The following is a 16,078-nucleotide window of genomic DNA, read 5'->3' on the forward strand; positions in this document are numbered from 1 at the left end:
AATGTAACGTAACAACAGGTGTAGGAAAGGAAGGTTCAATGTAACGTAACAACAGGTGTAGGAAAGGAAGGTTTAATGTAAAGCAACAACAGGTGTAGGAAAGGAAGGTTCAATGTAAAGTAACAACAGGTGTAGGAAAGGAAGGTTCAATGTAAATTAACAACAGGTGTAGGAAAGGAAGGTTCAATGTAACGTCGCAGCAGGTGTAGGAAAGGAAGGTTCAATGTAAATTAACAACAGGTGTAGGAAAGGAAGGTTTAATGTAAGGTCACAGCAGGTGTGGGAAAGGAAAGTTTAATGTAACGTAACAACAGGTGTGGGAAAGAAAGGTTCAATGCAACGTCACAGCAGGTGTGGGAAAGGAAAGTTTAATGTAACGTAACAACAGGTGTGAGAAAGAAAGGTTCAATGTAACATAACAACAGGTGTAGGAAAGGAAGGTTCAATGTAACGTAACAACAGGAGTGGGAAAGGAAAGTTCAATGTAACGTAACAACAGGTGTGAGAAAGAAAGGTTCAATGCAACTTAACAACAGGTGTGGGAAAGAAAGGTTCAATGCAACGTCACAGCAGGTGTGGAAAGGAAAGTTTAATGTAACGTAACAACAGGTGTAGGGATCAATGCAACGTCACAGCAGGTGTGGGAAAGGAAGGTTCAATGTAACGTAACAACAGGAGTGGGAAAGGAAAGTTCAATGTAACGTAACAACAGGTGTGAGAAAGAAAGGTTCAATGTAACGTCACAGCAGGTGTGGGAAAGGAAGGTTAACGTAACAACAGGTGTAGGAAAGGACGGTTCAATGTAACGTAACAACAGGTGTGAGAAAGAAAGGTTCAATGCAACTTAACAACAGGTGTGGGAAAGAAAGGTTCAATGTAACGTAACAACAGGTGTGAGAAAGAAAGGTTCAATGTAACGTAACAACAGGTGTGGGAAAGGAAGGTTCAATGCAACGTAACAACAGGTGTGGGAAAGGAAGGCTTAATGTAACGTAACAACAGGTGTAGGGTTCAATGCAACGTCACAGCAGGTGTGGAAAGGAAAGTTTAATGTAACGTAACAACAGGTGTAGGGTTCAATGCAACGTCACAGCAGGTGTGGAAAGGAAAGTTTAATGTAACGTATGTAACGTAACAACAGGTGTGGGAAAGAAAGGTTCAATGCAACGTCACAGCAGGTGTGGAAAGGAAAGTTTAATGTAACGTATGTAACGTAACAACAGGTGTGGGAAAGAAAGGCTCAATGCAACGTCACAGCAGGTGTGGGAAAGCAAGGTTTAATGTAACGTAACAACAGGTGTAGGGTTCAATGCAACGTCACAGCAGGTGTGGAAAGGAAAGTTTAATGTAACGTAACAACAGGTGTAGGGTTCAATGCAACGTCACAGCAGGTGTGGAAAGGAAAGTTTAATGTAACGTATGTAACGTAACAACAGGTGTGGGAAAGGAAGGTTCAATGCAACGTAACAACAGGTGTGGGAAAGGAAGGTTCAATGTAACGTAACAACACGTGTGGGAAAGAAAGGTTCGGTGTAGGAAAGGAAGGTTTAATGTAAGGTCACAGCAGGTGTGGGAAAGGAAAGTTCAATGTAACGTAACAACAGGTGTGAGAAAGAAAGGTTCAATGCAACTTAACAACAGGTGTGGGAAAGAAAGGTTCAATGCAACGTCACAGCAGGTGTGGAAAGGAAAGTTTAATGTAACGTAACAACAGGTGTAGGGTTCAATGCAACGTCACAGCAGGTGTGGAAAGGAAAGTTTAATGTAACGTATGTAACGTAACAACAGGTGTGGGAAAGAAAGGTTCAATGCAACGTCACAGCAGGTGTGGAAAGGAAAGTTTAATGTAACGTAACAACAGGTGTGAGAAAGAAAGGTTCAATGTAACATAACAACAGGTGTAGGAAAGGAAGGTTCAATGTAACGTAACAACAGGTGTGGGAAAGAAAGGCTCAATGAAAGGTTCAATGCAACGTCACAGCAGGTGTGGAAAGGAAAGTTTAATGTAACGTATGTAACGTAACAACAGGTGTGGGAAAGAAAGGTACAATGCAACGTAACAACAGGTGTGGGAAAGGAAGGCTTAATGTAACGTAACAACAGGTGTAGGATAGGAAGGTTCAATGTAAAGTAACAACAGATGTAGGAAAGGAAGGTTTAATGTAACGTAACAACAGGTGTAGGATAGGAAGGCAAATTGTAACGTAACAACAGGTGTGGGAAAGGAAGGTTCAATGCAACGTCACAGCAGGTGTGGAAAGGAAAGTTTAATGTAACGTATGTAACGTAACAACAGGTGTGGGAAAGGAAAGTTCAATGTAACGTAACAACAGGTGTGAGAAAGAAAGGTTCAATGCAACGTAACAACAGGTGTGGGAAAGAAAGGTTCAATGCAACGTAACAACAGGCGTGGGAAAGAAAGGTTCAATGCAACGTAACAACAGGGGTGGGAAAGGAAGGTTTAATGTAACGTAACAACAGGTGTAGGATAGGAAGGTTCAATGTAAAGTAACAACAGATGTAAAGTTTAATGTAACGTAACAACAGGTGTGAGAAAGAAAGGTTCAATGCAACGTAACAACAGGTGTGGGAAAGAAAGGTACAATGCAACGTAACAACAGGTGTGGGAAAGGAAGGTTTAAGGTAACGTAACAACAGGTGTAGGATAGGAAGGCAAATTGTAACGTAACAACAGGTGTGGGAAAGAAAGGTACAATGCAACGTAACAACAGGTGTGGGAAAGAAAGGTTCAAAGCAACGTAACAACAGGTGAGGGAAAGAAAGGTTCAATGCAACGTAACAACAGGGGTGGGAAAGGAAGGTTTAATGTAACGTAACAACAGGTGTAGGATAGGAAGGCAAATTGTAACGTAACAACAGGTGTGGGAAAGGAAGGTTTAAGGTAACGTAACAACAGGTGTAGGATAGGAAGGTTCAATGTAAAGTAACAACAGATGTAGGAAAGGAAGGTTTAATGTAACGTCACAGCAGGTGTGGGAAAGGAAAGTTCAATGTAACGTTACAACAGGTGTAGGAAAGGAAGGTTCAATGTAAAGTAACAACAGATGTAGGAAAGGAAGGTTTAATGTAACGTCACAGCAGGTGTGGGAAAGGAAAGTTCAATGTAACGTAACAACAGGTGTGAGAAAGAAAGGTTCAATGCAACGTAACATCAGGTGTGGGAAAGGAAGGTTCAATGTAACGCAACAACAGGTGTAGGAAAGGAAGGTTCAATGCAACGTAACAACAGGTGTGGGAAAGGAAGGCTTAATGTAACGTAACAACAGGTGTAGGATATGAAGGTACAATGTAACGTAACAACAGGGGTGGGAAAGAAAGGTTCAAAGCAACGTAACAACAGGTGAGGGAAAGAAAGGTTCAATGCAACGTAACATCAGGTGTGGGAAAGGAAGGTTTAATGTAACGTAACAACAGGTGTAGGATAGGAAGGTACAATGTAACGTAACAACAGGTGTGGGAAAGAAAGGCTCAATGCAACGTCACAGCAGGTGTGGGAAAGGAACGTTTCATGTAACGTAACAACAGGTGTAGGAAAGGAAGGTTCAATGTAACGTAACAACAGGTGTAGGAAAGGAAGGTTTAATGTAACGTAACAACAGGTGTAGGAAAGGAAGGTTCAATGTAAAGTAACAACAGATGTAGGAAAGGAAGGTTTAATGTAACGTCACAGCAGGTGTGGGAAAGGAAAGTTCAATGTAACGTTACAACAGGTGTAGGAAAGGAAGGTTCAATGTAACGTAACAACATGTGTGGGAAAGGAATGTTCAATATAACGTAGCAACAGGTGTAGGAAAGGAAGTTTCAATATAACGTAACAACAGGTATGGGAAAGGAATGTTCAATATAACGTAACAACAAGTGTAGGAAAGGAAGTTTCAATATAACGTTACAACAGGTGTAGGAAAGGAAGGTTCAATGTAACGTAACAACAGGTGTGGGAAAGAAAGGTTCAAGGTAACGGAATAACATTTGTGGGAAAGGAAGTTTAATGTAACGTCACAGCAGGTGTGGGAAAGGAAAGTTCAATGTAACGTAACAACAGATGTAGGAAAGGAAGGTTCAATATAACGTAACAACAGATGTAGGAAAGTTGGTTCAATGTAACGTTACAACAGGTGTAGGAAAGGAAGGTTCAATGTAACGTAACAACAGGTGTGGGAAAGGAAGTTTAATGTAACGTCACAACAGATGTAGGAAAGGAAGGTTCAATATAACGTAACAACAGGTGTAGGAAAGAAAGTTTCAATATAACGTAACAACAGGTGTGGGAAAGAAAGGTTCAATGTAACGGAATAACATTTGTGGGAAAGGAAGTTTAATGTAACGTCACAACAGATGTAGGAAAGTTGGTTCAATGTAACGTTACAACAGGTGTAGGAAAGGAAGGTTCAAAGTAACGGAACAACAGGTTTGGGAAAGGACTGTTGAATGTAACGGAATAACAAGTGTAGGAAACCTCTTCATTGTCAATCTATCAATATTAAACTGATTACATATTTTTGGAATATTGATGTCGTATAATTAAAACAGAATGCTAGCTTTGTATAAATATCACTGTTGAATCAACTCACGAAAAATTCTCAATTAAATTGAAACGTTTCAATGACTATATTAAAGGACTGTGTGAATGACTGTACAGTATTTGCTTCGTAGTCTTTAAAAGGTAAAATTCATTAAGGTCATAGGAATGTATTGATAAACAGAAATAGGAAGTACATCCCTAGTTGAAAATCCAATGTAAGGAGACAGTATCACAATTTCCGCATATTCTAATGTTTAATATTAAACTGATGAATATTGTATGCTTATTATTGACAGAACAGTGTGTTCTTTCAATATTAAAGTATTGCAAAGCAATCCAGGCATTAATTCAGTTGTTTTTTAATCAATGAGTCACATGTGTCCATTTTTCTGTACTTCAGGAAACCGGCTACCTATTTCACTACTGTAAAATGTCAATTTTTAATCGTTTATAGATAATTAATTTTACACAATTTCAGCATTTATGAAATTGATATACATTAATGCAATACTAATCTATGTAAGTATCATTTTTCTTGACATTATTTTTCAAAATTCACTCCTTTTTACATAAATTTCCATTTAAAATCCTTAAAATTCTGACAACCAATATTTTTTTTTGTGGCAGAAATTTTTCTTTACTTCAAAGCAATATAACTACAAAATTTGAATAAATTCTACTGAGAAATGGCGACACAATCCTATTACCTTAAAGCTTGTTCGATCTTTGCGACCCTTAACCTCATGACATTTCATTCACATATGAACGGAATACTTTATCCTAAAATAGCAGTTGTCTGTCTTGTTATAAATGCCATACTTAAGATAAACCAACCAAATTGAAATGTTTATATAATCTCAGATGTAGTGTTTAAGAGTGATTACTTACTTTTTTTTAATATAAAGATCGCTAGATATTTTCCTGGTTAGTACTATGGTGAAACGATGATTTGCCTATAAGGAGCTGGCTTGATAATAGTATGTTGCTGACTCTAATCAGCATCAAATATTATCAAAGTATAGAATTTTAACGAGACAGTGTCCAAAGTATAATTTCAAAGTGTTTGTTTCACTGACAGAGACATCACAACCACGTGCACTGGAAGTGTTATGTGGTATTCTTTGGTCGTCAAGTGCTCTGCATGTTTTTTCACATGAAAAAGAAAAAAAAAGCTTTTAAGTATTTCGACGTTTTGGAATTCCATTTTGTTTCATGCCTCATTTGCAGTAAATTGGCATATTTTGTTTTGTTACTAGTTGACTGTGGACCGCCACCCTCGTTATCTGGCGGAAGTGTTGACAGTTTGACCACCACTACCTACCCAGTATCACGGAGTTACACGTGTAACACAGGTTATACTCCAAACACTGGCAGTGGTACCATATCCTGTCAGGCTTCGGGTACCTGGTCATCGCCAGGTCTCACCTGTACACCCATAGGTCTGTATACATATGATAAAAATGCAGGTATATATAACCAACACTCACCTGTATAATCGTAGGTATGTATACATCTGATATAGACACATAAATATAACCAACACTCACCTGTACAATTGTATGAATGTATACATATTATATAGACACATATAACCAATACTCTTCTGACAAATCGTACATGTAGGTACGAATAAGTGTTAACGTTGTGCACCAGTCTGCTGCACATTAGTTTGTTCATAAAAGGAATATTGTTGCTGTGTATACATTACAATAGGGTTACATTTTACATATATCTTTGTACTTTGTTACGCTTTTAATTTCATCTCAGCTCGATAGTCCATTCACCATTGATAGCTATATACCTTCATTGTTTATAACAGATTGTGGAGCGCCTACTGTGTCCGAACCTAATGGTGTAGTTAGTTCTGGCTGTACGACTTATGATTGTTCGAGGACGTTTACCTGTGCCAGTGGATACGACATCGGCGGCAGCGTGTTTACCGTCACGTGTCAGGTCTCTGGGGCGTGGACAGGGAGTTCATATTCCTGTACTTTAGGTGAGAACCAATTACTGGTTCCGGTTACACATCGCAAACAAAATTATCTCCATTAATACTCCCTCATGTCACACAATTTTGTTTTAGTAAACATAAAAACTTCTTAAATCCTTACAACGACGAAAATGTTTGCAAAAAAATAAGATGGAATAAGTAGCGTAATTTTGGCCCCATATGTTAATGAAGACATTTTAAATGAACCACTAAACAGACTGTTTACAGATACCATTTGAGATAATTTGTTTACAACAAATGACGTAGCAGATATATACTAAACAGACGTTTATCCTACCGTAATGTCATCGTCATTTGAACAGAAAATCTGCAACATCGAGTGTAGCAATTAAACAGGGCTGTTCTGATTGGTAAATGTCCAAAGTGTTATCTTCAAACGGTGACTGATATCATTTTTTGATGTTTCAAAAATGTGATAAAATATTTAACATAACTGCCTTTTTTACAATATCAGAGACTTGTCATTGATATTTTCATGACATTTTCTTACTCTCAAGTGTCAATAAAACATTATTAAGCTGATTCCATATTTAAAGAATGTAAGTGTAACATAACTTTAAAATGAATGCTATCTTAATTTTGTTGTTGTTTAGAACGTTAAAATAAATGTCGAATCTACTCAATTAAAACATCTCAACTAAAATGAAAAAATGAAAGGTTTCATTGACTATGTTAAAGGCTTGTTTAAATGACTGTATAGTGATTGCTTTGTCATCTTTAAAAGGAAAAGTCAATTTAGCTTGTTCGATCTTTGAAATACTAAACCTCTTAACATTTTATTCACATATATACGGAACACATTATCCTAAAATAACAGTTTTCTGTCTTGTTATAAATGCCATACTCAAGATAAACCAACCAATTTGAAACATTTATGATAATCAGATATGGTGATTAAGAGTGATTAATTAATTTTGTGTAACATGAAGATCGCTAGATATTTACCTGGCGGGTTATTTAGTGACACGGTGATTTGTCTATAAGGAGCTGGATTGAGAGTACTAGGTTTATGACTCTAATCAATATTGTTCGTCGTTATATAAAAATATCAATGTTATCAAATTAAGAAAGAAACCGAGAGAGTGTCCAAAATATAATTCCCATGTGTTTGTATCTCTGGCAGCTGTAGTAGCATGTCCAGCACATCCAATCAAAGCATACGCGAAGATATCAGGAAGCGGAACGACAGAAGGATCTACCATCACCTACACTTGTGATGACGGGGCTGTCTTAGTGTCAGGAAACGATCCTGCAACGTCAACTTGTTCTGCTCAAGGAGTGTGGTCAACTGCGAATATCGATTGTACAAGTAAGTTAAATACACAGTGTTACGTTTACACTAACGGTACTAAAAGTGTTCAAAAACATTTTAAGACTTTCCATTTTTGCCTCATTGATACTCCGATGTATTTCAAGTTATGGTTATATGACTATTTATTTCCTATATTTACTTTTATCAAGGAGATATTATTTGATATAAGGCATGTAACTTCTCATTTACCCATTAGAGGAATATCAGGGTAAGTATCAATTAAAGGGACAAAGCTGAAGGTGATTAACTGCATTGGCAACCCTTGATTAAAGTTGAAATGTATTCATTAAAACAATACTTTAGGTACGTTTTTTTTCAATTCTGCAAAAGAGAAGTATGATATATTTTGGGTAAGGGTCGGAAACACCTTAATGGAAACAGATTTCACAACTACATTGTATATCTGTTGTAATTCTCTCATGTCAAAGAATGTTTGCCGAACATTTTTGATGATATTCAATATTTCAAATATCAATATCATCGTTACCATACGTAGATTTATATGCATGCATCAATGATAGCTTATTTCCAAAGTAAGTGTTTGCTTCAAATTTCGAGCATGAGATTGTTTTTCAAATATGAATATTAAACATAGTTTCCCACAGTACCTTTGAGAAATATGGCATTGTATGTATCAACGGGAGACAAGTAGGGTCATTGATATCTTCTTTAAGAAAACATAATTGTAATTATGGTATGAAATATATATCTGTGTATGTCACTCCTATTTTCAGAATGTAGCTCATACGCCAGCACGTACACCATGAGGACGGATAGGTTCTTCAACCCTCCAGTCTCCTTCACTCCTTCTATAAGCGGCGGAAGTGTCACTGCGGCCTACTGTGCAAACGCGTGTGATACCCGTTCGGACTTTGTCTGTGTGGCGTACTACTACAGGAAGAGTACCGGGTCGTACTGTGTTTTACGACCCATGCGAGTACACGATGACACTAACCACCAACAGTACGACAACGCCGACACCGCTTACGATGAGTACATTCGAGATTGTGGTAAGTATTCATTTTTGCATATTTGATAAATCTGTTTCAAATGTTTTTGAAGAAACCATTTGCTAGAGTGTCACATCATAGTCCTATTTCGATGTTTATATAGTTTTGTATAAGAAGTAAATTAAAATAGGGAACAGCGGTATAATTTTACGTCACTAAAACTCCACGGGAAAAACGGTTATATTACAGGAAATCACGTATTATATGTATTCAGGTAGTTACAAGTTATTTTGTGAATTTAACTATTCGAGATGGACAGCACATTCCTTTTTCCGGATATATCGTCTAAACCTATACAGGAGTCATTATGCACTCTGCAACATGTTATTGAACATTTCATCCGTTATTAAACCCATCTTTCAATGATTAGGGCTTTTCACCAACTGGTTCAAATACACGTTAATGGGTTGCAAATATTTTTTAAAAAACCCCACTTTTTCTTGTGTTCTACGATGTCTAGAGTCTTGATAGTTGATTTGTATGATGCTGAGACGTTAAGCTTTCAGGTGTGAAAAAGTGGTTAACCTTTATTGACTACCAAGGTCACAAACGTAAAAAAAAACAGGCATCTAATTGGCTTGGACATGTTCGACTTTTTCTCAAAAACGGCTGCACCAATTGACTCCTTACCTGATACAATTGTTCCTTACGATGTCCCGAACAAGTGTCAAAACACAATGTGCCGATTTAATAATTCAAGATGGCTGCCCTGGTCTTTGTTTTGCTGGGACATTTTCGACTTCTTCTCAAAAACGACTGCACCAATTGCCTCCTGACCCGGTACAATTGATCCTTATGATGTCCCAAACAAGCGTTTTTACAATTATCACACACTTTCACACATAGAGAGACAAAACAAATGGACAAAGAGCAGAGAGAGAGAGAGAGAGAGAGAGAGAGAGAGAGAGAGAGAGAGAGAGAGAGAGAGAGAGAGAGAGAGAGAGAGAGAGAGATTTGAGACATTTATATTTGTTCGTTATATTATCGAACATCTACGTACAAGTAATTGAACAATTACGATGTCAACATTTTTGTTTTTATTATTCGTAGTGAACTCTACCGTATACTTCTGATACCAGCAGAAAGCTGCACGTATATTGAACGTGCTGGAATACAAATAAAAACAAGTGTTTACCCGTGTTTGATGTTTGTATTTGATTCCAGTTGTGCCCTGTCCGGATCCTCCGTATCTCGCCTATACATCTGTGTCGGGTACAGGATCAACCAGAACCTATACATGTGATACTGGGGCTATTCTATCATCGGGAAACGACCCTGCTACGTCAACATGTACAAATGGAGCCTGGTCCAGCCCAAACATCCAATGCACAAGTATGTTTACATGAAAGTCATCATAATGGGTTTTGAAATATTGACGGCATCACATTAAGGGTACTCAACAGAAAGCATTTGCCGAACATCCCCGTATGATAATGGATGCCAAATTGGATACAATAAACACTACCTTGGTGTCGATTCCGGGGTTCCTGGGGGAATTCATGATATAGGTCAGATGTCTGTTGAAACTGTTATATTTCTGTCTACTATACTTCCATTTTACATACTGGTAGTTAGGCTACGTAAATACATTTGAGATCTTCCAACGTCCGACTCATTTCATTTTACATCTTGTGGAATCCAAATGACGTTAATGTTTGCAATACTTGATAAAAATCGACCATACTAAAACATAACTTTCTTTCCAAATCAAGACGCAAATTCAATAATTACAAATTAAAACACTACGCATATGAGACAGGGACTGTTCAAACTTTAATCTTAGATCGTTTCCTCGTGAGATATGATAGATAATGTAGGTGAGATAAGGTTACTTAATTTTTTACACATGGCAAAAAGTAACCAAAAAAAGAATAAGTACAAACGAAAGATTTTTTTATTAACGAGTGTGATGACAAAGACAATTTAATATGAGTTCTTCTGGATTATCTCAATATAAAAATGAAACAATAAAGATTACTTGAAAAGTTACGATGTACAATCTTGGAGTATCAAAGATATTTTTGTCAAAAAAACCCAACTCATATTTGTTTATTGGTGTAACAATGCAGTCATCCAGCTAAGACCATTAACATGTTTAAACGTGGTCAATGCCTGACTGATTATCATATTTTAATATTATCACGGCAGTGTCTTAACTATATAGTCGTGGACATCTGCCATGTCATGGCATTGTACACGTCAACACAGTGAAATATTTTATGGAAGTCATGTAATCTAGAATATGCCACACTTTGAGAAGTTCTTTTTACACAACCAATACAATGTTCTATGTGACGTTTCAATGACTAGTACGATATGTACACTGTCACCGTAGTAGTAGAGGTGGTAATGTTGTGTGAAATAGACAACTCCTCTGGGTTTTGTTAACTGTCAGTTTTATTCACTCATTGTAAAACCAAAAGAACCCTGCAACAAGTACAAAGTACAAGCTACAGTCATAGATATAAAATAGACGTACATAATCATATTCAATAGTACATATGCAAGGGAAAGAACTCTTACACGATTACATAACTTTTGACCTTACAAATCTAGTATCAACGATAAGACAATACACATTACAATTACAACTTTTACGAAATACAATCAAACTGAAGATTTGACTCAACACAAAATTACTGGACAATCTACTAAATTCACAGTTAGCAGTCTAGCGACATACACCTTCTCACATTAATACTATATATATACTTTTACATAAAAAACACTATAGCATACCTGAGTGTGGCACAAGGCCTTGACTACAATCTATTTGCACGACGCCTTCTTTGATCATATACGATACGGATTACTGTAATTTAAATAAAAGACATCTAAATAAATTTATCGAAACTTAGTCAAATGAGCACAACGTAATAACGCCTCTTACCAAAAAGCAAAGTACATGACCTCCATTATTACGTTTTAATATAAAAAAATACATTAATCATATCTGATTTCTTATTAAAGGAATAACAAATCATCTATACTTAGATTAGATCCAAATAGAATTATGTCTCAAATAAAACACATAATACATATACGTTGGGTATTACACAAAGACAAAGAAACACTTACATTACATCTCTCCGTCCGTCACCTATGAGTTCTCAAAAGGTACTAGCGTAATTATTTTCCCACAAAGAAACACGCCCCAAAACTGACCACCCAGAACGAACCAATGAAAAAGCATACATAACTTGACGTAACACTACTGACCAATGAACAACTTTATGGTATACCAACGTATCAACATACGTAACGAGCAGAACACCACAATACACCTGTAGACATAACATCACAGCATAGAATACAACACGCGGACGCGGTAGTTAAATTACACGGAGTTTAAAATATACACGGACAGACGACGCGCTACGGACGGACTAAGTAAACAAACATACATAAAAGCAAATACATTAATCTATCCCTGTTACACCTTCATCAGACAAATGATCAATGAAGTGTATACACACAAAGGTGTAAAATGTGTACGAGTTGTCCATAAAATCGATGTCGATTTCGGCTACGCTGGAAACGTATGTACAATAGTTGTTATATATGTACCGGAATGACTCATTTCAGCTACACTTTGTTAGCACTTGGTCATAGATGAGCGAGAGTCTTTGAGCCCCCTCGTCTCGATTTAGAGCTGGCCCACTGAGGCATATCCAGATGGCTTCCTTTATTTGACGCTTGAACAGATTGCCCTCTCTGTCCAAAACTTTGGAGTTATCCCAGTCAATCACATGGTTTCTCTGGCATGGTCTGTGATTGCCGATTTATTTATCTTGGACTCCAACTGTTTTCTTTCAGATCTGGTGAATTTCCTACCTTCTTGGATTTCTGTATCTTTCCGGTGTTCACCAAGGCGGACCCCAAATCGTCTTCCAGTTTCTCCAATATACGATGCGTCGCAGTTTTTGCATCCGATTTTATATACGCATTCTGCGACGTTTTCTGTAGGTGTTTTAACCTTAGGATGTACTAGGATATTGCGAAGCGTCTTGTGGGGCTTCATGGCTGTTGCTATGCCATGACCGCGATATATCCTCTGGATGGTTTCGGTTATATCCTTTATATACGGGATAACCACTTGAACTTTGGTTTTGTTCTTATCCTTGATTGGCCTTTTCTTGTTCTTCTCCTTACTTTGACACTGTGTTTTACCCGTTTTAGGGCCCATTCCGGATATGCACATGTTCTCATTGCCCTAGCGATGTGATTCTGCTCTTGCGTTTTGTCCTGTTGTTCTGTGACTATTGTACCACATCTGTTGAGCGATGTGCTTATGACGCCTAACCTCTGGTGTAAAGGATGGTGAGATTTGAAGTTCAGGTATTGGTCCGTATGAGTCTTTTTTCTATAGACCAATACCTTCACGGATTCGTCTTCTTTCTTTATATAAGTAGAGTGTCTAGGAAGGGCATTGTGCCATTGGTTTCTTCCTCACATGTAAGATTGATGTTGTTAGTGGCATCTATAGGGTTGATATGTGTGGTCAAATCTTTCTGTGACCCCTTCTTGATTATCTCAAGTATGTCGTCAACATAACGTTTTCATAAACTAGACTTGTATTCAATTGGGGCAGTGGCTATTGCTTCTTACTCCAGATGTTCCATGAACAAATTGGCAACGATGGAAGACACTGGACTACCCATAGCAGTGCCGAAGCGTTGTTGATAGATGTTGTTCCGGATACTAAAATATGTTGTTGTGAGCACCAGCAAACCCATGATGTCCTGAATCTGAAGGTTTGTGTTTATGGACCAGGATCTGTTTAATTCTAAGCGTTTCCGAATGATTCTAAGTGCGTCGTCAATGGGTGTGTTAGTCAGGAGAGAGACAACATCATGTGAAATGAATTATTCGTCTTCCTGAATCATGATGGCAGACATAGCTTCAGCTGGATGTTTTGAATTCTTTACATGGTGTTTTGATTTACCTACAAGCGGTCCAAGAATGTCTGCTAATGATCTGGAAACATTGTAACCAATTGATCCAGTGTAGTCCACAATAGGCCTCAGTGGGTTTCCCTGCTTGTGGATCTTGGGTGTACAGTACATTCTAGGAGTGTTCCCTGCTGTGGGATACATATATCTGTATTGGCCCTCGGTAATCTTGCTCTCTTGTTACAAACGTTTCCAGCGTAGCCGAAATCGACATCGATTTTATGGACAACTCGTACACATTTTACACCTTTGTGTGTATACACTTCATTGATCATTTGTCTGATGAAGGTGTAACAGGGATAGATTAATGTATTTGCTTTTATGTATGTTTGTTTACTTAGTCCGTCCGTAGCGCGTCGTCTGTCCGTGTATATTTTAAACTCCGTGTAATTTAACTACCGCGTCCGCGTGTTGTATTCTATGCTGTGATGTTATGTCTACAGGTGTATTGTGGTGTTCTGCTCGTTACGTATGTTGATACGTTGGTATACCATAAAGTTGTTCATTGGTCAGTAGTGTTACGTCAAGTTATGTATGCTTTTTCATTGGTTCGTTCTGGGTGGTCAGTTTTGGGGCGTGTTTCTTTGTGGGAAAATAATTACGCTAGTACCTTTTGAGAACTCATAGGTGACGGACGGAGAGATGTAATGTAAGTGTTTCTTTGTCTTTGTGTAATACCCAACGTATATGTATTATGTGTTTTATTTGAGTGATAATTCTATTTGGATCTAATCTAAGTATAGATGATTTGTTATTCCTTTAATAAGAAATCAGATATGATTAATGTATTTTTTTATATTAAAAACGTTTCCAGCGTAGCCGAAATCGACATCGATTTTATGGACAACTCGTACACATTTTACACCTTTGTGTGCATACGCTTCATTGGTAATTTGTCTGATGAAGGTGACAGTGTACATATCGTACTAGTCATCGAAACGTCACGTAGAAAACTTTATTGGTTGTGTAAAAAGAACTTCTCATAATCCATAGTTACCAACCTGAAGAAAATGTTTAGAAATGCCACATTTTGTCTGTTCATCACCATTATTGTTTGGAAGAGAACAATAGCTGTAGTTCAAAGGTTAGATATAAATACATTTGTTACTACAAATTGAGGATTTGGTATGATATATGTACTCATCTAATTCAGTTGAAGTTTATATGTGAACCAGGATTCCTTTGACGTTATACTTAATTTGGAGTGCTTTCAGGTCGTCAATAGTTAAAAGAACGTATAACTACAAAAAAAGATATAGCAAATCGGTTTCTACATATCCTATCACATAATTTCTCGATATTGATTTTCAACTTCCAATAAAAAGAACGATTATAAAATAGAAACTTTAAGGTCAATGTCATTGTATCTTTTTCAAAACATATTATAAAATAGCTTCAAAGAATCAACAGATGACAAGAATTCCCATCTGCACCCTTTTGATGGAATCATACTGTATCCCTTATTTCTCTTCTAATACCAATTCTTATTTCACTGTTGTATTCAGAATGTAGCTCATACGCCAGCACGTACACCATGAGGACGGATAGGTTCTTCAACCCTCCAGTCTCCTTCACTCCTTCTATAAGCGGCGGAAGTGTCACTGCGGCCTACTGTGCAAACGCGTGTGATACCCGTTCGGACTTTGTCTGTGTGGCGTACTACTACAGGAAGAGTACCGGGTCGTACTGTGTTTTACGACCCATGCGAGTACACGATGACACTAACCACCAACAGTACGACAACGCCGACACCGCTTACGACGAGTACATACGAGACTGTGCATAAAATTTGCAATAGGTATAGATTAATTTTAATCATGTATCTAAGTACGAATTGAAAGTAGTGAATTAATTTTAATGTGTAATATTTCCATGCATTTATGCTTGGCAACAAACTGACACCAACATATGTTTATCAACCCGAGGCCTTTCTGAATCTTGTTTTATAAAAAGATACGATTTGGTTTCTAAGGTGATAAGTAATGCTGGTTTCACATCAGTAACGTAGAGTAGACTGCTATGTATACGTTGATCGTCTTCATGAATCGATTCGATAATTAATTTTAGTCCAAAATAACGTGATTAGTATCTGTTGTATATTTCTGCTGATGTAACAGTTAAAATTATAAATATCAAAGTGTACACTATGCTACAGAAATTATACAGGAAATATCATAAAGGAAATGCCTTCTAATGTAAATTTGATGCACCGGATGAGTAGTACTTTTAATCAAGTTTAGGGACACAATC

At 37.3% G+C, this 16,078-nt stretch overlaps 1 protein-coding gene across 1 annotated transcript in view; it reads left to right on the forward strand.

Annotated features, from left to right (window-relative positions):
• Nucleotides 1-15,614, forward strand: part of LOC110457635 (sushi, von Willebrand factor type A, EGF and pentraxin domain-containing protein 1-like) — a 30,672-nt gene extending 15,058 nt beyond the window's left edge. Inside the window, exons 5-10 of the mRNA XM_021508987.1 lie at nt 5,800-5,982; nt 6,363-6,539; nt 7,678-7,863; nt 8,601-8,876; nt 10,041-10,208; nt 15,334-15,614. Of these exons, the coding sequence (XP_021364662.1) occupies nt 5,800-5,982; nt 6,363-6,539; nt 7,678-7,863; nt 8,601-8,876; nt 10,041-10,208; nt 15,334-15,614 (1,271 nt within the window). The remainder of the gene's footprint in view (nt 1-5,799; nt 5,983-6,362; nt 6,540-7,677; nt 7,864-8,600; nt 8,877-10,040; nt 10,209-15,333) is intronic.
• Nucleotides 15,615-16,078: the final 464 nt, after the last annotated feature.

The sequence above is a fragment of the Mizuhopecten yessoensis genome, unplaced genomic scaffold, assembly GCF_002113885.1.
Source record: "Mizuhopecten yessoensis strain PY_sf001 unplaced genomic scaffold, ASM211388v2 scaffold9285, whole genome shotgun sequence".
Lineage (NCBI taxonomy): Eukaryota > Metazoa > Mollusca > Bivalvia > Pectinida > Pectinidae > Mizuhopecten > Mizuhopecten yessoensis.